We start from the raw sequence: 22,589 nt of genomic DNA on the forward strand, positions 1-22,589 counted from the left end.
TTTTCCTTTTTTTTCCTTTTTTTTTTTTTTTCTAAATCCAGCATGAGAAATACAGTACCTGCTATGGCAAAAATACACATAAAATGCAACATTTCAGCTTATTTGTACATTAGTAGAGTTTAAACATTTTATTGTTGTTGTTTTTTTTTCTTTTTTTCTTTTCTTTTTTTTTCCTTTTTTTTTTTTTTTATTAAGTGAACCAGTGATTTTAAGTACCACTATACTAAAAGTAAAATAAAAATATAGGAAAGGAGGAGAAGGGGGGGGCAGCCAGCCGTACAAGAGCACCTGCTAAAGTGCTGAGTTTCTGTGTCCATGGAGAACCCTTCGCAAAGAAGTGTGGTGCCTGGGAGCGAGCGGGTGGAGCCACCCGTCCCCGCCGCATCCCCCTGCCCTGCCCTGCCTCTGCTCTCAGTACTGCACGTGGGAGGAAAGGAGAACCAGAGCGACGGTGAGAGCTGAGCAAAGGAAGCTGTTTCAAGTATAAGAAAAACAAAACAAAACAAAGACCTCAAAACACAACCAAAAACACTTATAGGTAACTTGCAAATAGCATCAATATACACAGCCACTATTTTTATTATTACGAAGTCTGCTGCTGGGGGGACAGTGTTTCAGGCAAGAGGACTGAGCTGTACCTTCCTGTTACCTAGTTATGTGCAAAGTAGAAAAGCTGCCTTTTCTCATCCAGCCAGTTGGGACATCACCGATTTCTGCTCTGCAGCCTCCTCCCTTCATTTTGCCTTTTCCTGAAGAGAGGAAGGCGGCACTGCTTTGCTGACAAGACAGATGAAATGAACCTATTTCCCACTCCTCTCCTCGCCCCACCTTCTCTCACTGCTAGCCCACAGCGAGGAGCTCTCCAGACACCTGATGCCCACTGTCAGCCAGTTTCCTGAACAGGTAGAAGGCATTGACCTTTGTAAACATAATCCCTTATGTTTGTGGAACTGAAAGCAGCATTTCGCATCTCCAGCCGAGCAGCGGAGACGAGGATAGATCAGAGCGCTCCCACCACTGCACCTCCTCCCTCCCTCCTTCTGGAAGATTACATTTGGTTCATTTGTTAGAAGGGGCGGTCTTTTTGGTTCTTCAGGGAAAGTAGCTAACCTTGGTTTCAAAGTAAACACGGCAGATGCCATCAGCAGCCGCGCTGCTGTTTGTTCTGTTGTTTTTTTTTTGTCTGAGAAAGGAACAGCACTGCGGAGCAGATGCTCTGTGTGTGCCCGACAGGAACACAAGATACGTGTACGGAAAGCCTGCAGGTGCACGCACGCCATTTCAGCCCCTTTCTCAGCAGAAGCACTGCGTTTTGCCTCAAGGACTGGCAGAGATGGAGGGGATGGCACACTGCAAGAAGAGAGAGACAGCCCTAAGGCCATGGGGTGCAGCGCAGCACAGAAAGAACCAGGCAGTGTCAGACAGGGGTTTCACAGACACCGTCTGCTTGGCATGTCAAAGGCCAGACTCTCGAAGGCCCAAATGCACATCCCAGAGACTGCGCATCCACGTGCTTGGAGAAGGAAGAGAAATGAGGCTCCCTGACCACTGCAGGCCCCAGCCACACTGCCCACGTGGTGCCAGGGCCGCTCCCTCCCATCCTGCTCCTACTGGCACCAGATGGCTTCTGGGTGCTGCGGCCGAGACAGACACTACTTGAAGTTTCAGTGGTAACATTGATACATCAATCTGGGGAAGGGAATGGGAAACTACGCTGCCCTCTGCTCATGGAGCAGCGTAAGGTGGTACGGCTCTCCACGTGACAGCCCCTCTCTCTGACCACAGACCACGGCCTCCCCTTCACAATAGCAAGAGACGAGCCCACTTGAATGATGACATGAACAAAACCTCTACTGAAAAGGAGGGAGAAGTACACAAACTGATTCCAACCTGGAGATCTGGTGAAAGAAGCAGCAAGCTCAAGTACTTCAAGTTCAAAGGTTTATCCAGAAGTATAACTAGAGACGTGTGACCTGTAGCAAAACTGGCATAACCCTACAAGAGCAGCAGGAGGAAACTGGCATGAAGAGAGGACGAGCACAAGTAACTGAACCTCCATTGACTTCTGTTACTGAGGATGTGAGCATCTAATGGCTTTATCACAGACAGTGTCATAGGTTCTCTCCCTCCACACATGCAAAAAAAAAAAAAAAAAGTAGAAAGAATGAACTATCTTGCTGTAAAAACTCTCAATACTTCTATCATGCTTTTAATCTTTAAAGCACATCACAAACATGTACTAGTTGATCCTCACAAAGCCCCTGTGAGGTAGGTAGGTATTATTATCACCCCTGTTTTACAAATGAAGTAACAAAGGCAAAGAAGTTAACTGACTTGCCCATGGCCAAAGAGAGAAGAATAAGGGCCGATGTTACAGTTCAGGAGTTCCAGGCTTCTGGTCTTGTGCTCAAAACCAACAGTCCAAACATATTTCCAAAAAGGAGATAACAGATGGAAATAAAATCCCACTGAGCTTAGAAGAAAAGGTAAGATTTGAATGGTTACACGACAAGGGGAAATGTACCACGAGGTATTTTTGTGAGTTTAAACTCCAGATTCTTTTTCACTTTTTTTCATATACATGTTTTTAAAGGCAATCTGACAGAGAGGAACCCTGATAAGATCACATCTGCAAGGCAGGCACAGATGCGAGAGTGATCATCAAGTCTACTACTCATTACAGTACTGTGAACGTCAACAAAAATAAAACTGCTGCATGAAAACACTGAATACAGGCAGGATAACCTCTCGGTAAATGGTATTACACCTAAGATAATGCCAAGAATAATGTAGGTACTGCGGTACCACGGACTAAGGAGAAAGTCAAGTCAACGAAGGGTCCCTATCAAGATGATGAAGAGGGCAGTGAGATCTACATTTTTCTTTTTGAGAAGACTGCTCCTAGAAGCTCAGCAAGCTTCATGGAACATGTGCAATTCACGACGACTGAATGTTGGAGATGTGAGGAAGTAAATCCTTATTTGCTCATGATGATACCAACTACTTAATAGAGATCTTCTCTTTGAAACAGAGAGCCTAGTCTACACATCAGCCTACATTCCCCAAAACTTCATCTAATGCCAATATTAATGCTAAATCACCCACGGTAACACCAGAAGACAAAGCACTGGTAGATGCTTTGATGAGCACTAGGAAGAAGTACCACCTCCACTGTCTTGTCCATAGCTGTGCTGCCACTATTCCAGCTGTGCCAGAAGCAGCAGCCATGAAAATTTTAGGGAAAAGCGGGTGTAAACAGACAGACCAGCTGTGTTCCGATTCTCCTGGGAGAGTGCAAGGCTGCTGTAATGGAAAGCAAGTAGTAAATCCAAAAGAGCCAGTGCCTATGGCACTGTTTCCTGAGCTTGACCGGGGCCAGAACGCAGGAGGTGGTGGATTGTTCCCCAGGTAGAGCTGGTGTCCCATTCACCCTACTGGCCCTGGGTTAACACTGCATGGCTACAATTCACAATCCTGCAGAAGGTTTAGAGTGAAACCTTTTTTTTTTCTTTGTTTTGCATTCTACCTTGGTTTTCCAAATCTCTGTCCAGCTGCCAAATTCCGGAAAAGTTTTATGAACTCCTTATTTCTAAGTCATCACTTCCCCACACCCCCAAACTGTAACGGATATACCATGGACACAGAAACTCCTCAACAGTTTAGCAAAAGCTATCTCTGTCCCCTACGCCCCCTTTGCAGAATGCATAGTTTACAATTCACTTACAAAATAAAGAAGCGATGCTGACCACATATGGGACCTTTTTTTTTTTTTTGAAAAAAGAACAAACAACCTCTTCTTAAGTTCAGTATCAAAATTCACATTTGCATAATAATACATTTCAAGGCCATTAGAGAGGAATGAGAGCGAAGCAAAGAAAACTGCAGAGTCTCTCCTCTCTTTTGTCTTCCTGAATAGAGCTGAGGAATCCCACTGGAGTTTCTTTTCAGGGTGGGAATTATGAGGGGCTACGGCAACAGCTCTTGATCTTGTACACCTCATTTTGGATGGGACAAAGAGGTGAATTATCAGAAAAAAACAAACGGAAGGAGACACTGCAGATTCCCATGTTTAGCTACAAACAGCTTCGAAGAAACAAAAAAATTACTTCAATTTTTTTTTTCCTTTTAAACACTTCTACCTCACCATTTCAAAAACTCTTTTTTCTTCTTGTGTAATACCCTGTTCATTTAAATGGCAACATTAAGTGTGCTGGAAGTTGACAGGTCGAAAAAAAATAAATTCTCCTGTTTCTCTTATCAGGACACGGACAGAGAGGGTAAAAGTGTGCCTGCACCCACTATTTAACAGAAGCTACGAAACATCAACTTCTCTACATGTATAAATTTGTCTCAAACATCACTGTGTTTCAATTCTCCAGTGCTTACAAAAAATAAAGCCACCCACACGCACACTCATGCACACCAACATAAAGAGAAGCCACATAAAACATGTACAAACTCAACCCGCAACGGCAGACTAGCCTAAAACTACCAACAGCTTCTGTGCATCACACAACGGCCCTTCTCACCCCCCACCCCGATCTCTACCACATAATAATACGTAATGTGCAGTGTAGAGACCAGCCCAAAGATGCTGCTTGCCCGAAGGGACCAGTGGGCTGGGACCTCAACACCTGACCTCTTGAAAGATTAAACCGACCACTGTCTCCCCTTCAGCCCAAGCAGTCTTCTCCTCAGTTAGACAGTCACTATACTCACAAAGGCACATTCATAAATACCACATGTATCTTACTGCTTGTAAAAACATATGAGGAAAACATTAAGCGCTTATACCCCAACCCATCCCTACTGACCCAGCAAGAAGTATCACAATAACGTATCACTCAGTGAGACCTTACTCTACCTTTAGAAGGTACATATTAAAGAAGTCTTCCAACACTTCTTCTTAATTTTTTTTTTGCATAAATGAATGCTTTTTGTTTGTTTTTGGCTTACATATTTTGGAATACAGCACACTCACTATAAAGCTCTGTTGTAAGGCTACCCCCTAAAGTAAGGCTGTTCTACCTTGGCTTGCATTTTCACTTCATTTTGCTTCTTCTCCACACATCTCCAAAACAAAACAAAACAAAACGAAACAAAAAAACACACTCAGTGCCTTAAATAGAAAGGGTAAGCCATATCTGGCAGGGAGAGGGAGGGGAAAGAAAGCATATAATATCATAACCATGCCACAGAAATCGCTTTTCTAGCAAGCTGTGCAACCTGCTCTTACTGCTCAACAGTAGATGGTGTAGAAAATGTTCACTTATGGTTGTGTGTCATCTGCAACAGGAAAAGCTTCCACTTTATCTCAGTTTAAAAAAAAACAACCAACAAACCAAGTAATTTAAAAGAAAAGGGGAAATGAGTTCTGTGAATGCAACTCTGCACACTAACACTCAAGAGGAGGCATTTAATGCTCAAGGAGACTCTTCTTGCTAAGCACTGCCTGTCTGCATTGCGCATCCATGCTAACTTCTCCAGTCTTTTCTCTTTCCCTCTGTCCACCATCATCAAGAATGTTTGCTGCAAAAATACTTAATGCTGGCTGGCACAATGCATTTTTTTTTCCCCACCCAGAGCGCTCCATATTCGTGTACAGAAAGGCTGTCAGAGTGAAAAAACTCCCTCTCTCACAACAGTTAACAGGAGCACTAACTGCACAGTGTCACCAGTCCCAGCTGTCACACATACAGAGTGAAAATGGCTCTCTGCAGAGGGCACTTCATTTGCAAGAATCTTGTTTATACAGCAGTGGATCCTGGGAGAAGAGAAACTTTTCTGCATAGCTCAATGAAGACACACACAAACCACGGGTGGGAATGGATTGTGTCTACTGTATGCCACTGATGAAGCTGTATCTATCTTGGCCTGATGACAGTAAAAACAGGCTCCATCAGGAGCCGTGGCGCTTTTTTGTATCACAGATGAAATCTTTGATCAGTTTAAATATAAGGATTAAAAGCTATAGTCACTATGACACAAGTTTAAAGTTCCACATACATCATGAAATAGAGCTATATTGTAATGGGATCCTGACTCAGATTTAACAGCAGTGTAGTCAGACACTTGAATCCTACCACAGACAAAGCTCTGTTTGGAGAAAGCCACTATAAGATGGACCTGGCTGTTATCTATTATCCACTGCAGGGGAACTTTGGTAAAATTCATCAAACACTGGTGCTTACACTGACAGGACACTGAAGGGAAACATTGTGAGAGACCCGAACTAGCAAGACAACCAACAATCTCCTGCCCTCTAGTCCAACCAACAGCTCCAGCAACACTTAAGGGTTTGCATTTTAGGCTTGGATGTGAGTTCAGCACAACAGGGAAATGGGGTTTGTCAACATCAGGGAAGGTCTACACATTTTCCTGTTACCACTAACATCCTTCTTCCACGTTGGAAAGCTCAGAAATGGTGAAGGAAAAGGAAGATAATCTGGGCTTCAGACAACTGTATTTTGACCACAGCAGGACTGACTGATATGATCTAACAGTATCAGGCAGCGACGTTCCTGACACTGCAAAATTGTAGGAAATAAACTGTACAAAACTGAAATGCTATTTTTGTGCAAAATCCTATTTAGTCACAGCAACAGATTCTGCACACGTTGTTTCAGATTCAGGACCAAAGCTGCATTTCAAGAGCATATATTTTTCTTCTAATTCCTTTCAACTTAATTTTCTCGCTATTACTTTCCTGCCCACAAATACATGCATGCATATTTATAGATAAGAAAGCTGCTCCTGCTGTAGGGGAACCTTTCCTCCTTAAGAGACAGAAATAAACTACCATTCACTCCATCAGGACTCATACCCTGAGACGCTAACCATCTACTGCAAAAGAGAGCATTTCAATCCACTTGAGAAACCTGTATTTTAAGGTCACACGATTTACAGTAAGTGTGATATACGCAACACTGGTCTGTTGGCTGCTTTGGAAATGTAACAAGTCCTCATCTGCTACCTGGACCCTGATCCAGCTGAAGTTTACTTACACAAACAGCCCTTACTTGAGCAGTATGCACTCACTTAAGGTCAGTGGGACTAATTTATGTGAGGATCACTTCTGATTTCCCGGATCAGACTTGGCCAGATGTGGGTATCTCAGAAACACACAGTACTCCTCTCAATGTCTACAGGAAAAGCATGCACATCAACAAATTTAGAAGCCTAAAAGGTAAACATAACAAAGAATGAAGCAAAAGCAGAACCAAAAGGTTACGGTCCTGTTTGGATGCACTGTCAAGACACAAACGGTGGAAGATGTGGCAGCATCTTTAGGAAAAAAATGATGAGGGAAAAAGTCCTAAGGACTAAATGTTCAGAAATCTGTGTCAGGGGAAAAAAAATACAGCCAACATAATATAAAGGTTCAATTGTTATTTCATCTTTGACGCTGCTATCCCACAGTTTGTTGAAAAACTGTGTTTACATTGCAGAAGAAAAATATACACTTGGCTTAATATTCTTGCTCATTAACCTGAAGTAAAGTAAAAATCTTGTAAGACAGACTGTGACTGGGAAAAAACAACAACAAAAACACTCTCAAGAATGTTTGGTAAATGTCCAGGGAAGTACAAAAACAGTGGGAAAACTGGCAAGTCTTCCAACGTACATATTAAACCTGCTTTCCAAAATAAGCATCGGAGGTCTCAACACAGATTTCTGAGCTGAGACTGCTCCTCTTTCTTCTTTCTTCTTTTGCTTAGTAGACTTTCTTACGGCTAAAAAAATTCTCCAGCTGGGGAAGAACCAACAAATCTATCAAAAAAGTCCCAGCTGGATGCACACTGCAGGCTAGGGTAAGCCAAGTGGAAGTAACAAATGAGTACTTGTTTAGAAGACTGCTAGCATGTAGCACTGAAGGATTCAAAACGAAAAAGCAGAACATATGAAACCACCTCCTGCAAAGAACGTACGTATTTTAACTGTATAATCTTAAGAATCAAAACCAGGAACGGAATGAAGTGTTTTCTGTCGCTTGGGAAAGTGAAACTGATTTTTCAGTGTAGTACACAGTAAAATGCCTTTTCCCCAGCCCCTTTTCTCTACTCTCTCTGTCAATAGTTTAAACAAGATGCTGCCACCAATTTCTTTCCCTGGAATGGTTGTAAAAGCCCCCAAATACTGTAACATCTATTCCTGACGTCTTTTTACTGTTAACGAGCCCAAACGGTAGCACAGTATTTACAACATTTGACATCTGAGCAACTGTTGTCCTCAGAAGATGAGCGTGGTTACCACAATGCTCAGGAGTTTGCAGTGGGGTTAGGAATGCCAGGACCGAGCCATGAGAGCATCATGGTCAGCTACACGTAATTTCAGAGAGGAATGGAACTATCACTCGTGGCTGGAAAGCAGTAAGACTAACGTGGCTTTGCTTGAACAATTTTGGAAAACTGTCACTGAGAAGATGGTCATGAAGGTTTGCAGGCCTGTATCTTCAGGGAGTGCAGGAGCAGACTGCTGCAAGACAGGAGGCTTGGACTCAGCTAATGGCAGGAGCTCCAGACTGCGTCCCTTGAGCACTCACAATTCAACTTCCAAATGATTGCCATGCTCCTGGGCTCTATTTGACAAAGCCCAAGATCTCTTTTTTAAGACACTGCCGATTTGAACAGCCTCTGGCCAAAAAACCCTCAAATGTTCTCCTTAAAATAATAATAAAAAAAATCTTTAACGTCCTTAATGAACGTTCCTCTACTGGCCCATTATACAATTTTTTTCCCGAATTAGTTGATGCATTAGAGTCGACACACACACACACATATACTTGTATGTACACAGAGCACAACGCAAAGAACACCGGGCAACTGATATGAAAAGGACATTAATTTGGCATCTGACTTTTATAAATAGTAAAAAGCTATTTTAACAACTACTGCTATGTAACTCACTGCATGACTCACTGCATGCTCTTTTTTACTCTAAGACCGGGTATGTTTATTTCCATTAAGCAACTACACTGCCTCATCTTCCCTCCCTTCCCCTACTGTAGAGTGCATATAGAAAGGCACTAGCGCGGTTTCTGTGGTGTGAGTCTCGCCATTTCAAGAGGAGCAAGCCCCTGACCCTTAATGCTGGGGGACAGAAGTCAGGCACCCCTGCACCGAGCTCTGAAGCTCAGAACTGTCCACCCCGACAGCCAGCAATAGGGTGAACAGAAGAGTTTACCAGCTATTCCCCTCATATGAAACAACACAGAAAGACTGAGGGTGGGCTGGGGGTTAAGAAAAGCAAGCAGCAAATCTCCAACTGGGGGACAAAACTGACCGAATAGCTGAAAACAGGAAAGTTGACTTCTAATGGACATGTTACTGCAGTTTTTCCATATTGCCTCCTTTTTTTCTGTACTGAGAAAGGCAGGATAAAACTACCTCATTTGTAGGTGTTCTGTCAGCACTGGCTTTTAGCACTACTTAGAAGTGGTTTAAAGAAGCAACATCGTGTTATTTCCTGCCGCTACTCCTCACTGAGGACTCTTTCAGTTAAAACTATACTGCATTTTTGTTAGGCTTACAGTTTCACTTTGCTTTTAAAAAGGTGCTTGGAAGAATATTTTAATTTCAAATCAAAAAGGAACGAAGTAATAGATTTCCATTCGCACACTTCTTTTTTTCCATGCAAATGCACACGTCTGCACGAGTACCAAAGCACTACAAATGAGAACCCTTCTTCTCCCACAACTTAAGTCTGCAACAGATTTCTGTTGCTGATATTGAGTTCTCTTAATGTGTTTTAATTTACTCACTCTTTAAAATTCTTCATCTCCCCCCGCCTGACAGTAACATTTGGAGATTTTTTCTTTTTTTTTTCTTTTTCTTTTTATTAGTTTTTTTAGCTTTTTTATTTTAAAGTAAAAACTTTCAAACATTTTGAAGATTCAGGAACTTGTAAAAGTTTATCAACAAGAAACAGCCATCTATCTAGGATAAGGTTAAATAAACCATCTTCAAAAAACTGGCTTCCTACCCTAGAATTCCTGAGAATGCTTGCAAATTTAAAGCAGGAAAACAAAATGTTAAAATTAAAACAAAAACACTGTTAAATGCTCCCAGAGTTAGTCTTCATCTAAAATATATATATGCACTTTTTGGTCTTTTTTTTTTTTGTATGTTTTAGGTTTTTTTTTTTTTTCCCTTTAAGCTTACAATGGAAGAACAATTTAGCTTTTCTTTTTAAATATTTCAAATCCCTCATTACGTCTTGTAAACAAGAGGGGCTCTAGCACCCAGCTTTCACCGTAGTATCGCAATGAACTCAACTAACCCAAAGTGCAGGAAAAGGGACCTTAGGGCAGGCTGGGAGAGAGAAGTGAGGGTGGCACACAGCGATGAACCAGCGTGGAGAGCAAACTATGGGGGAGAAGGGGCACTGGCTGACTTGGGCCAAAGGTGCTTCACTAGGAAGAACTACTGGCACAAGGCTTTTAGGAACCTGCTCTGCCTGTGGGAGTGAGGCTGGGCTTCGAGCGGAGACCGTCAGAAACTAAGCTCTAAGGAGGCGTGCACGCGAGGGGCACTAGCTAGCAGGAGCTGGAAGAGAAAATATTCTTTGTGCATGGCGGGATGAAGGAGATGTGATAGAAAAGTATATTCCAATGGAGCCAGAGTATGCTGCACACTCCAGTTTACTAAGCAAATACAAACCTACTCACACTTTTTGTCACGTAACACTTTGTGTACAAATCTACAGGCATGTGTAAATGCAGCATTTCCCTCAGTCAGTCATCCTTGTGACACTGGGTTTACATAGAAAGGGCGAATTGAAAACAGCCACAAAACTCCCCAGCCCTTCCCCCCACCCCAACTCACAGGCACACACACACCCATACGCACACACACCCCTACCCTACTTGAGTCTGCTTCTGCTTCTCCCCACCTAAGCCCTGCTTAAATGTATTAGACACTGTTGGATCCTTCAATGAAACGCTGGAGACTCTCCTATCCTCCCCCGACAGGTAATAAAAACTGAGAACTGCTCCCGCTGAGGGCTGGAATGGACAGGTAGTTGCTGGTACTGAATGTCGGCACTTCGTTAGACAGCACGCCGGCTAGACAACGCCATACGGGCGCCAGCACTTACACGAAAAGTACCGGCATCTCTCTTCCCTCTTTTCCCAGCCTTCCTCCCAACTCCGACTTCTGGCTTTGTGTAAAGAGATGCTCCTTCAAGGCTGCTACGGCTCTTCACAACAAGCAGTCTCGGAAGTTTTGTTCCCAGCGCACACATGCACGCACACACTGGCTATCACTGTGGATTACGTAGGTCACCCCTATCCTGCCCAGAGTACTACTTACACTGATGCTAAAAAAAACCCCAAACCTTTCTTTAAATACAGAAATTAAAAAGCAACAGTACAGAAGAAGTAAAACAAAAAACAAAAAGGTGCAATACTTTAAAAAAAAAAAAAGTCTTTGCTAGTTACATACCTCCCTAAGCAAAACCACGTACACAGGAAAAAACACAACACAGAGAAACAAAAGGAAACGTCTGAAGTACACACTGGTTTAAGAACATTCGTAAGTAAACGTTTCTGTCAGTGATGGTCTGGCGTTGTAATACACCAAGGCCTGGCACAGGTAACGCTCACTGTGAAGGACGTGGAAGGGAGTCAGCTGCATGTGCTTTCAGGGGATGAGGCAGGCTGGCCAGAGGTTTGCTGACACTATTTCAGTTTTGTCAGTTTTAAAACAAGCAGTACGTCAATTGAAAGGCTAATATGGTTGGGCTGGACTTTCAAGCTTTTGATGGATTCTTCAAGAATGAACATGGGTGCCTATTCATGCATTTGGGGGAGAAAAGAAACATCTTTTTGTTATTTTTAAAAGGTTCTGAAGCTTGCAAGAGAGTAAGAACATTCTTCTTTGTCAAACAAAAAATGGCTATGTCTTCTTTCCACCCCTTTTCCTCTCTTCAGAAGAAAAAAACGAACAGGCTTGCATTATATAACAAACATTCTAGGGTTCACTCCATACAAAAACCCCACATGCAGACATAAATAAATAAATACACTGCTACTCAAAAGACAACATTGGCTCCCCTCTCACCAAATCCTTTGGATATGGCAGTGTTCTGCTCTACCACAGGGTTAGAACAAGGGCTAGGAAGCAACTGCCCATTCAGTATGATCTGCGAACTTGAGATAGCACCCTGCTAAAATGAATTTAAAAAAACTCACTGACAAATTTTAATCCAGCCCAACTGGATTCTGCTTCAGCCACGGGGACTCCACCATGCCTGTCTTGTTTTCAGAAGCAAGACACGCAGGTGGCCAGCCAGCCCACAGACCATCAGCAATGCAGCGTTTCAAGATTATATATAGAGAGAAAAAATGCACACACACGAATATGTGCACACGCACTCACACAGAAACAAGCACACGTGGGCAGTTACATGTGCCAGAACACACTGGTACTTATCAACCAGCCAATCACAAAGTGTTGGTTTTTTTTGTTGTTGTTTTTTTGTTTTTTTTTTCTTTTTTAAATTTTTTTGTTTGTTTTTGTTTTTAAAGTGAGGCTCCGTCAAGTCTTCCCCCCCTCCCCCCACCCCTTTTTTCTTTTGAACCCCACCCCTACCCCAACCCAACATGGTAGACCTAAGGACGGAAACACACCCAGTGCAAACAAAGTTAAAAAGCTATTTTTTCAGTATATATGTTTCTTAGCAACAACTTCCGTATAACATGAAAAAGTGAAAAACTAGAAACTAATTTTTTTAATTTTTTGTGTTTAAATTTAAATGGTATGTGTACTTGCTTCACATTGTCTTTCTAAGTTGGCGTTCATGATTCAAGTATTTCAAGAGTGATATGTTCTCTTTTTGGATTCATATTCCAAACGAAAAAACTGAAGTTATATAAGGGAGGCAACTATGTGCTCAGACAGTCTGTCAATGACCCACCTTTTTTTCTCTCTCCGTTTTCTTTTTTCCTTTTATAAATGTATTTATTGCAAGTTGAAAAAAACGAAAAGGTCAAGTTAGTGCTGCTGCTGTTCCAAAAAAGGTCACGAGGTCAGAGTTGAAAGTTCTAAGTTCAGATTGAATCCGACCCTCCTCCCAGAAGGTCTCCAGGTAGTAAGGGAGCAGGGCTGCCCATTCTGTGTGGATCCTCTACGCTTGGGACCCCCCACAAGCTTGAAGAATAGTTTGGGGGCCCCCACAACGAAGCGCCAGTGAGATCACCCCCACTGCTGCCGCCGCCACCACTGCTCCACTGCCCAAGCCCTGTTGACCCACCAAAGAGATTCAAAGCAGGTCCAACTGGATCTGTCTGGTTCTGTCCCGTCTCCAGGGATTGCCAGCCTGCCGTGGGCGCACTTGGGGTTGCTGCAGGTGTAGGGGGCTGAGCTTGTGCCAAAAAGCGACTAACCTCTTCATCTGTGGCAAACTCAGCCAGGATGGTAGTGTTTCCCAACACACACCTGGAAGACGTATGGAAGAAAAAAATAATTAGACAAAGCTGGAAGTTAAGGGAAGGGATTCAGAAGGTATGGAAACAGCACTATTTGGTGGCAAAACCGAAGTAGAAATCAGCTTGCCAGAATGGAATGAGCACAGAAAATGTCAGCCATTCTCAACAGTGGAACTGACTCAAAACACAAGAACTTTCATTTTATAAAGGGCAAAAATCAAATACTCCATTGTTATGCCTGCAACAAAAGCTTTCTACATTTGAGCTAAAACCCTGAACATAAATGCAAGGGCAGTAAAAGTACATATATGGTGAAGATAAAATGATACATGCACGTATGCTACCATTCAAATAGAAGTTATTTTTGTCTCAAAACCTCTCACATATTCAAAGCATCCCAGAGACACCATGAATTCAAAAAGGCTTAAGAACAGCAAAGTAAAGAATGGCAGCTTTTCACAGGAGATATTTCAGGTCTATCTTAAAATAACAGCATTCCCACACATTTGAGTGACACATGTAAGAATGATCTACATTTACTCATGAGCTTTCATTAGACAGCCCAAACTGTACAGCAATTTGCATACTGGTCACAATTCCACCCTACTATTTGCACCTTTTTGGTTGTGCATTTACCAGTTTGTGCCAGCACTTAAAATAAGATAAATGGAAGGCACCCTTGTTTCTCATCTTCTCCTACCAATGAATGAAAGATTCCCTTCACAGATGCCTGAAACATGTTTCCAAAGCACAGCACTGGAGAGACATTTTGAGTTCATGACCAGTTTAGCAGCAAAGAAAGGACACTGGGATTTGCTCACATGTGCAGTGCAGTCTGGGCCTTGGCCGCCTCCTGTTTGGTGTTGTATCGGATGAGAGCGGTGCCCTGGGTCAGGTTCAGATGGAATGTCAGCAGTGGGCCATGCTGCATGCAGATCGTCCTCAAGGTCGACCCATCAATCTGCAGAACAGCCAAAACACAAGAGATGCTGGGAACTACTTCACTAGATATCCTTCAATCTTAACAGCCACAACCATTAAAAGATAATCTGCCCTCACAGAGGAAAATAAAACGAAAGCAGAGGTAACAGGATTTAATTTCCAAACAGCATCTTAGTACGTCTCAAGTTATCACAACTGATTACACTTTATGCAACAATCTGACTTATCTTTTCAGCTCACTTGTAGCTTATCTCACTTTCCCCTCCTTGCTTTCTTTTTTGTCACTATCCTTACACCGGCTGGTTTTCCAGTAATTGTAGACAGGCTGTACTTCTCAGCATCTTCAGCCATTGGGATTTGTGCCAGAACAGCCAGAATTTGTTAGTTTCCAGCACTATGATGCCAGCAGAATTTAGATCAACCAGTAGGTAGGTAAATGTTCTTCACAGAGCTGGAAGTCTCACCTCTATAATAAGGGGCTTTTTACTTTTTATTTTGTTGGGTTTTGTTGGTGGGGTTGTTTTTTTTTTTCAGGCTTTGTGGTTTATGAAACAGTAAGTCACAGAAACTGTTCACCAAACCCAGCAATGTTAATTCCTTCTGAACGAATGTTTTCACAGCCTACATTCCTTCTTGCAGCATAACAATTTCTTACCTCTAGGAACTGCTGTTCTTCGAGTCACTCTGTACAGACAGATTCTGTTCCCTGTATACCACAAGAACATGCACACACAAATAGGATCTGTATGTGCAAGTACTTAAAGGAAGTGTTACTTTCTTCCTTCTCCCTTTTCTCCCTTACTATACAATACAATCTCAAATGTGGGAAAAGAAAGTTATATGGGTAGAAATATGGACACAGTTAAAAAAAGAAACTGGAGATTCTGCCTCTGAAATTATGCCCATCTTTTACTTCCTCCTCTTCAATGTGCGTGATCCTCAATAAAAAGAGGATTTGCTAGAGAAGGTACAACTATAATCTGCTTTTCTTTTCTATTAATTTGAATACCTTCAAAATATATTTTTATTCCATTAAATGATTCCTAAAGCAGTATTAATCTAACTTGCACAGGGCAGGGACTTAGAATTGTAACTCTTTGTCACACTCCTACAACTTCCTTCACATTAAGGAAAACAACCCTTCCTATGCAAGAAGTGTAGCATTTGGAATGATCCAAAGGCCTTCCACACAGATGCCTTCTTAAGCTGTACTAGAAGCACAGTAAATTACCCTGCTGAACAGGCAACTCTAGGTCTAGACTTTAGGACACTGCTGATAATCACACAGGTTTTTCCTAAGCATTCAATACAGACTAAATGGGATTGGTGAAACCATGATCTTCATAGAATTCATTTTGAAAGGAAGAGTGCTGAAAGCACTCATGCAGGGATAACCTATTTAGATTGTTTTTGGCAGGAGTGCTGGAAACACTGTGTGGTTTCAGAATGGAAACACCAAAATGAAAGTTAGCAGTTATACTGGCATTCTTAGATCCCAAAGAAACAGTCTCTAAGTGCTGCAAACCATTTCACATCATGGTCATGCAGCTTTTCTTCACTTCTAAGAAAAACAAACCTTTCTGTTCCAATATTTTCTTGAAATGCTAGGTAAGAAAAGGCTTAGTTAGTCATGTAGAAAACACTGAACAACTTCAAGTCAATTGAAAAGATTACTATAGAAAAAACATTTAGTCTACAGTCCAGGTTAGTAGAAACATATCTCGTGTATGCTCACAAATTTGATTATTAACAAAGAAGCAAATGAAGATCCCACAAATCAATATCTCAGCAAAGCAAACAACTTCCCAGAGACATTAACAGAAAATACCTGTGGAGTGAGATTGTGAAGAACCAGCCAGTAACTAGGACGAACTGAGCTACCATCACTCCAAGTAGATGCTGCAAACAGGAGAGAGAGGAATCAAGAAAAAAATTCAAAAAACCTTTTTCTTTACAGTCGGGTCTTTCAGTCTTAGACACATTCAGAATTTTTAACCCTGCTAACATACGAAAGCCTAATATTTACTCCTGACAAGAAAAAGAACATCTTCCTTCCCATTTCATATCAGGATCCACTTTTTTACTAGAGTTTATTTTCTAGCAGTTTCTCATCAACTGTCTTTAAAGTTTTGGAAGGCCCTATGCAATAGAAATTCCTTCTAAGGAACTCCAAGCCCTCTCCATTAATCTCCTGCATCAGGACCTAGGATTCTTCCCTCCAGCCACCCCAATCACCAACAGTAAATTTCCATTTCAAGAACATTAAGATTTTTTTTTCGTTTTACCAGGCAACTGCAACTTTCTTTCCTCCAAACCATTAGTGCTGTAAAACACACACTCCTCAGGTCTGATCAATGGTGTTATCAGATGATTCTTCTCACCAGAGGCAAGCCTTGAGTCCTGTGCCCCCCAGCCCCTGACCGATCGGGGTGCTGTGCTGTTCCATGGAGATGATGGTTTGGGGTTGGTCAGGCCAGGAGGCGGGCGAGGCAGCCCTGTAGTGTTCCTTGAGGAAATATGGTTTTTCCACATCTTGTTGGAGAGATGAGTGGGATTGTGTCCTATGGGATCTGGGGACCATGTTGATTTGTAATCACTGAATTTTGCTGGAAGATCAAATAAATGGTATGTATTAGAGAAACCTATTGAGTTTCAACTCGCCTTCAACTATAGTATTATTGTAAGCCCTTCGCAATTTCAATCAGACACAGCACAGAATCAAAACATAGTTAATCTGCCATAGCAAAAAAGCCGTGACACATGTAGTTAACGTTAGCTTGCTTTATGCATACTAACCCTCGCACCCTCCACCCAAAAACAAACCAACCAATTAAATAAGAACAAAAAACCCCCAACAAACCAAGATAAATGTATATGTTAATATAATTCACCACAGTATATTTAATCATTAACAACAAAAACATTGATACCCATATTACACTGCTACATTTCATGTGAGAAATCTGAGAATTTCCTGCACATTTGGGTGCTACTGACCTTTAATACAGAAAACTGAATTATTTCAAGGCCTCAAACTTGCAGAGAACCAAAGTAAGTATTTATTGCTCTTGGTCTGCTAAGCTAATACTACCTGCTCAAGATGTCATTCAATACGATTAATGTTTTCTCGTGCAACAGAAATGTCATCACAGAGTTTGCAGAATGATAACACACAATGAAGGACATTTAGCTATGTGACAACTGGATTTTAAAACCATCTTGACAGCATGCATTGAATTTATACTAGCAAATATTACCAAGTTCCTATTAGGAGAATAATAATAGTGGGCATTCCTCACACATTCCAAGAAAAAAAAAGTTAAACGCTCTCCAAAACATCACTAAGTTACAGATATTTACAAGCTCATCCCCACCTGACTGTCCTTAATAGAGCATATTGTATCTCTTGATATCAAGAGACATTCATCACTAAGGAAGAAGAAATACAACTAAGGTGAAATTGCTAGAGTAATTTTCTTTTTCCTTGCTCTGTAATCAGAATCAGCAAACAGACAAAATATCCTAGGGGAAAAGGCACTTGAGCCATAAATTATCTTCATCAGAATTCATCTGTATGTTTTCAAATTTATGTATTAATCTTTATTTACTAACAAAATGTAGTGAAGTATTTATTTGAAATAAGAGATGAAAATCCATGCTTACAATATGCCAGGATGTCACAAAATAATACGTTTGGGACTCAGGACAATAAAACTTAGGGCAAGAAGTAAAGGCACACTTTCCTTCACATTTGGATCACTGTACGATCACTGTACTTCAATGACAGCTAACTGTCAACAGTGCTCAGATTTCAAGCACTAACCTATAAAAATATATAAAAGTGCTTAAAAGCCTTGTTCACTAAACCAAGTTTGTTTTACAGATTTGTGTATTCTAAATCCTTAGTTCAGATGACTTATTTTCCAGCTGTACAACACTGGTGCGTAGCTTAACAAGATGTGGAGAAGACAGGATTTATGGCAGGCAGCGGGTGCACTTTATTCAATTAAGCTATGCCTTGAGTATTTTTTTTCCTTCCTCTCTTCTCCTTATGTGCTAGACAAAAGCAAGTAGAGTTGAGAAAGCTGATACACGTTGTTCCTCTACCCAGGCTATGAAAGAGGAATTGTTTATACAATTGGAATCCTGCATACATGTATACTGCTTCAAACCAATGCGATGCCACAAACCAGCAGCAGGAATACTATTTTTCTTGAGAGGTAAGCAGGATTTTCAATGTGTTTTGCAAAGATGGCAGTTTATCGTATGAGCACCGCTTCTATCCCAGAAGACAGAAAAAGCAGTGTGGGACAGATGCAGCTCTCAGCTAAGTTCACCAGTTCTGCTAACCACACGCAATTCTTCCATTTTAAGTACTTGCCAAAGACAGTGATGTCTCAAAAGAAAACTCCAGCATTTATATGCAGCTCAAAATCCCAATTATTTGTCTGAAACAGCTATTTCTGGCTTCCTACTCAGACGTGTGTGCAGAGACCCCCTCTACACAAGGCAGCTTTGGAGAGTTTACTTACTGACGCAGACACTTCTGTCTACAGGCCAGTCATTGAAAGATCCTTGCCTAAGCCCTTAGACTAAAAATCAGTTTCTCTCTAGCTCTCAGACACATAGCAAGTGCTATAAAAAAGTGGGGAAAAAGTGCTCTCTTCATAGAACTCCAACGCTTCAAATTTAAGATAAATGAATTCACTTGCTTTATACTCACTATATTCCTTACCTCATGCATACAGGAGCAGGTATTGAAAAACAATTACAATGGCTCCCCTAAGCTTTTACATATCAATGGATCATATTTACATTGCTTTTTTTCTCTTGTATCTACTTCCACTGCTCTCCTGTACTTTTAATTCCATGATTAAGAATTTTTTAATGGAAGAAGGGTAGGTGAAGGCATTTCAGTCTACTTAGAATAATTTACTATCAAAAGGAAAATGATCTGATCAGTCACTCAAATAATTATTTGCAAACTTCATAAGGAAACACTGCAAGGGGTATTTCAAGGTGGAATAAGGAGGAGGAATTGGTGAATAATCGGAAAATGTTCTGTCCAGGTAGATTTTGGAGCCTGCATACCTGAAGTGCTATGAACGTTGGTGAAGGAATTGTCAGAGGCACTGTAGGGCCAGGCACCAGGTGAAGGCAGCGAGGTGTTGAGGGAAGAATTAGACCCTATCAAAGGCAGAAAGAGAATGAAAGTGAAGAGCAGGTCAGTTCCAGAGTTTCAGTAATCCTGTTAAATCCAAAAAAAGCCATGATTTGTACCAATGTCAGCTTTTTACATGATAAACAGCCAAGGTGCACAGGCACACAGGCTTCCTTCTTAATCAAATGTAACAGGATTATCCTGTTACGACAGAAATATCAGAATATTCTCAAATATCAGACATAAATAATCATACACAAGTTGTTCAGTTTTACCTGTGGTGTTGTCCCGCAGAAGTTGGTGGTCAGTATCTACAATGGGAGATGTGGCTGTCCCCCCCAGCACACTTCCAGGGGTCACGTAGGGGTCAGATTCAGGGTCAATGTTCTGTATACCTTTCCATGGCACTCCTGGTTGGAACTCTGGGACAGGAGGAAAGAAGAGGTTAGATGCAGACAGTGGAATGTCATTTACTAGAAGTGATCATGGAGAGTATTTTAGGGGGTAAATAATTGTCTTCCACATTGTTCCTAAAGAAAAAAATAAGATTTCTCTTAGTTAAAATCCACTCTGTATTTCCTCCCACTGACCAATTTCTAGTATGTGAATACAAGTCAATACTGCAGAAGTGCTGCAAGTGCATACAGAGCTCTTTGACTTTTTGTTTGAGGCTTCAACGGTTTGAACTTTCCTTAACACTTTATATATCTCCTAAGATACTTTCTGTGCTTACAGCAAGAACTTTTAAATGCATCCCTGGATGCTTCACAGTGTAGGTACACAGGCACTTTATGCATTACCCATCAGTACCTAAGTAATGTTAATGTGAGATACCTTTTGTTAAAAGTGATACATGCATGATATTCTTCATAGTTTGTACTGAAGACAGAACTGTACTTCAGTCTCTCAACTACAGCTCCATGAATGTCAGATCTTTAAGACATTTTCCAGAGTTATAGAGAATATGAACAACAAAATTCCGTTATCTTTAAGGAAGATTAGCAACTTGGCTTCTCCTTCAAGTAGACAGATGTTCAATTAATAGAGTTCTGTGGGCAATTCTGGAAGCAGTGGCAAGAAATGAATAATGCCAAATACAGAAAGAGAAGCTTCACAGGAACTGTGTAACAATTTGGACACGTGTGAAGTGCCAGGTGACAGATCAATCACTTGCAGATTCAAATGCAAAATATGGAATACCTTCATTCCCAACCTGAAGTTTGGAAATAGCTGATAACAGAAGATCTGGGTGAAATGCAACAATATATATGGGAACCTGACATGCAAAGTCTCATTTCAGCTACTGTCAGAATGACGCAGTATGGTCAAGACTACAACTCTGACAGACAAACACGAAGGAAAATGTGATAGTAATGGTTCAGATAGTTGGCATAACAAGAGCAGTATTACATTAAGATATTGCACTGGGAATATCTTAATTGTACTGTGAAGAAAAATTCTGTCTCCACACCACTATCTGACTGTGGGCATCATTTGCAAGCCTGGACAGAAAAAGGATTCATGAGGTTAAAATAATCCTGGATCTTTATCCTTAATCAGGGCTGCTGATTAAGGCACATTTTACTTCTTAAGGATGCCGAAAAACTAACAGGGCCATGAAACAGCTTAAGTGGATGAAGGTTATGGGACAATCACAGTCTATGGACCTCATGAGAGAGAGAGAGAAAGAAATAACGATAAAGTGGCAACTACATAAAAGCCACATGACAAAACCCCCAGTCTGACATAATTCCCAATCACGGTCAAGAGCTATTCATGTACACCAAAGACAAAGGATGGTACTCATGATCCCAATGACAGTTTATGTTTCAGATTCATGAACTCCAGCTATCCTCTGTCAGTGTGAGACAGTAAATAACAGCAAAAAATCTACACATCACTGACAGCAGGACTGAAAACATCACTAAGGAAGCTCAAAGTCACCAATCTGGGACAAAGAGCAGATATTCAGTGTCTTGCCTCTGTAATAGAACTCTGGTACCAATAATGTTGTCAGAGCCAAGGGTTGCTCCAAAACCTTGGAACACGGCAGAGCTGATACTCACACCCCTCTCCTAACATCCCAAGCAGTACTGTGTTTCTCAGGTGGTATGCAGGGAAATGCTCATGAACTTGTCTTTTTTTTGGGGGGGTGGGGGGAGGATTTCTAGCATCATGAACATTAATTCCAGTTCAAGAAAGCCTGTATTACCAGCCAGCTGACAGCAGTGTAATGTAAATACGCTTACAGAAAGCACGTAGTGGTCTGAGACGTCATAAATGTGCAGATATTGTTGAGGTAGCTAATTCTTCAACTGTGTTACCTCATCAAAAAACATTTTCTTATCAGAGTTAGACACTGAAAGTTTCTCACATTAAAAGCTTTTGTAAGCTTCCTGCTGTTCTGTATCCATAGCACAGATTTCTAGGCTTTGTAACACAAGGCCTGTGCTACTGGTTTAGATGGACCTGTACCTTTACTTCTTTGTGCTTGAGTGGGTACAGAACAAAGGATTAGCAGCAAGGAATGTCTGGAATCTTCCAGGCACAGAAAAATCAATGCATCCTGCTACCTGCTGAACAATAGTGGTGACTGATCACAAGGGTACCACTCTAGGTTTAATGACACTTTTATATACATCATTATGTGTTTAAACACAGACATACTTTTCTTAGATACTGACTTTTCTAGTGGACAGAAAATTCTGCCAATGAAACTCTTTTAAAAGACTTAAAGAATGGGGCCCATCTTGTTTAATACCTTTATTGATGACCTAGACAAGGGGATTGAGCGTACCCTCAGCAAGTTTGCAGATGACACCAAGTTGGATGTGTCAAACTGCCTGAGGGTACAGAGGGATCTGGATAGGCTGAACAGCTGGGCTGAGCTCAATGGGATGAGGTTCAATAAGATCAAGTGCCGGGTCCTGCACTTTGGCCAAAATAACCCCATGCAATGCTATAGGCTTGGGGCAGAATGGCTTGAAGAATGTAGAGAGGAAAAGGACCTGGGGGTGTTGGTTGATGCTCAGCTTAACATGAGCCGGCAGTGTGCCCAGG

General features: G+C 41.5%; 1 protein-coding gene across 10 annotated transcripts in view; it reads right to left on the minus strand.

The window, feature by feature from the left end:
- Positions 1-9,807: 9,807 nt before the first annotated feature.
- Positions 9,808-22,589, minus strand: part of TNRC6B (trinucleotide repeat containing adaptor 6B) — a 126,030-nt gene continuing 113,248 nt past the window's right edge. For all 10 annotated transcript variants that reach the window (XM_065742936.1, XM_065742935.1, XM_065742941.1 and 7 more), the window contains 6 exons: positions 19,805-19,951; positions 19,460-19,555; positions 16,750-16,974; positions 16,197-16,267; positions 14,248-14,387; positions 9,808-13,436 (listed from right to left, as the gene is read on the minus strand). In XM_065742936.1, coding sequence (XP_065599008.1) covers positions 13,049-13,436; positions 14,248-14,387; positions 16,197-16,267; positions 16,750-16,974; positions 19,460-19,555; positions 19,805-19,951 — 1,067 coding nt within the window. In that variant the 3' untranslated portion in view covers positions 9,808-13,048. The remainder of the gene's footprint in view (positions 13,437-14,247; positions 14,388-16,196; positions 16,268-16,749; positions 16,975-19,459; positions 19,556-19,804; positions 19,952-22,589) is intronic.

Source organism: Cyrtonyx montezumae, unplaced genomic scaffold, assembly GCF_038088225.1.
Source record: "Cyrtonyx montezumae isolate F1298 unplaced genomic scaffold, pur_monq_1.0 scaffold_3, whole genome shotgun sequence".
Taxonomy (NCBI): Eukaryota; Metazoa; Chordata; class Aves; order Galliformes; family Odontophoridae; genus Cyrtonyx; species Cyrtonyx montezumae.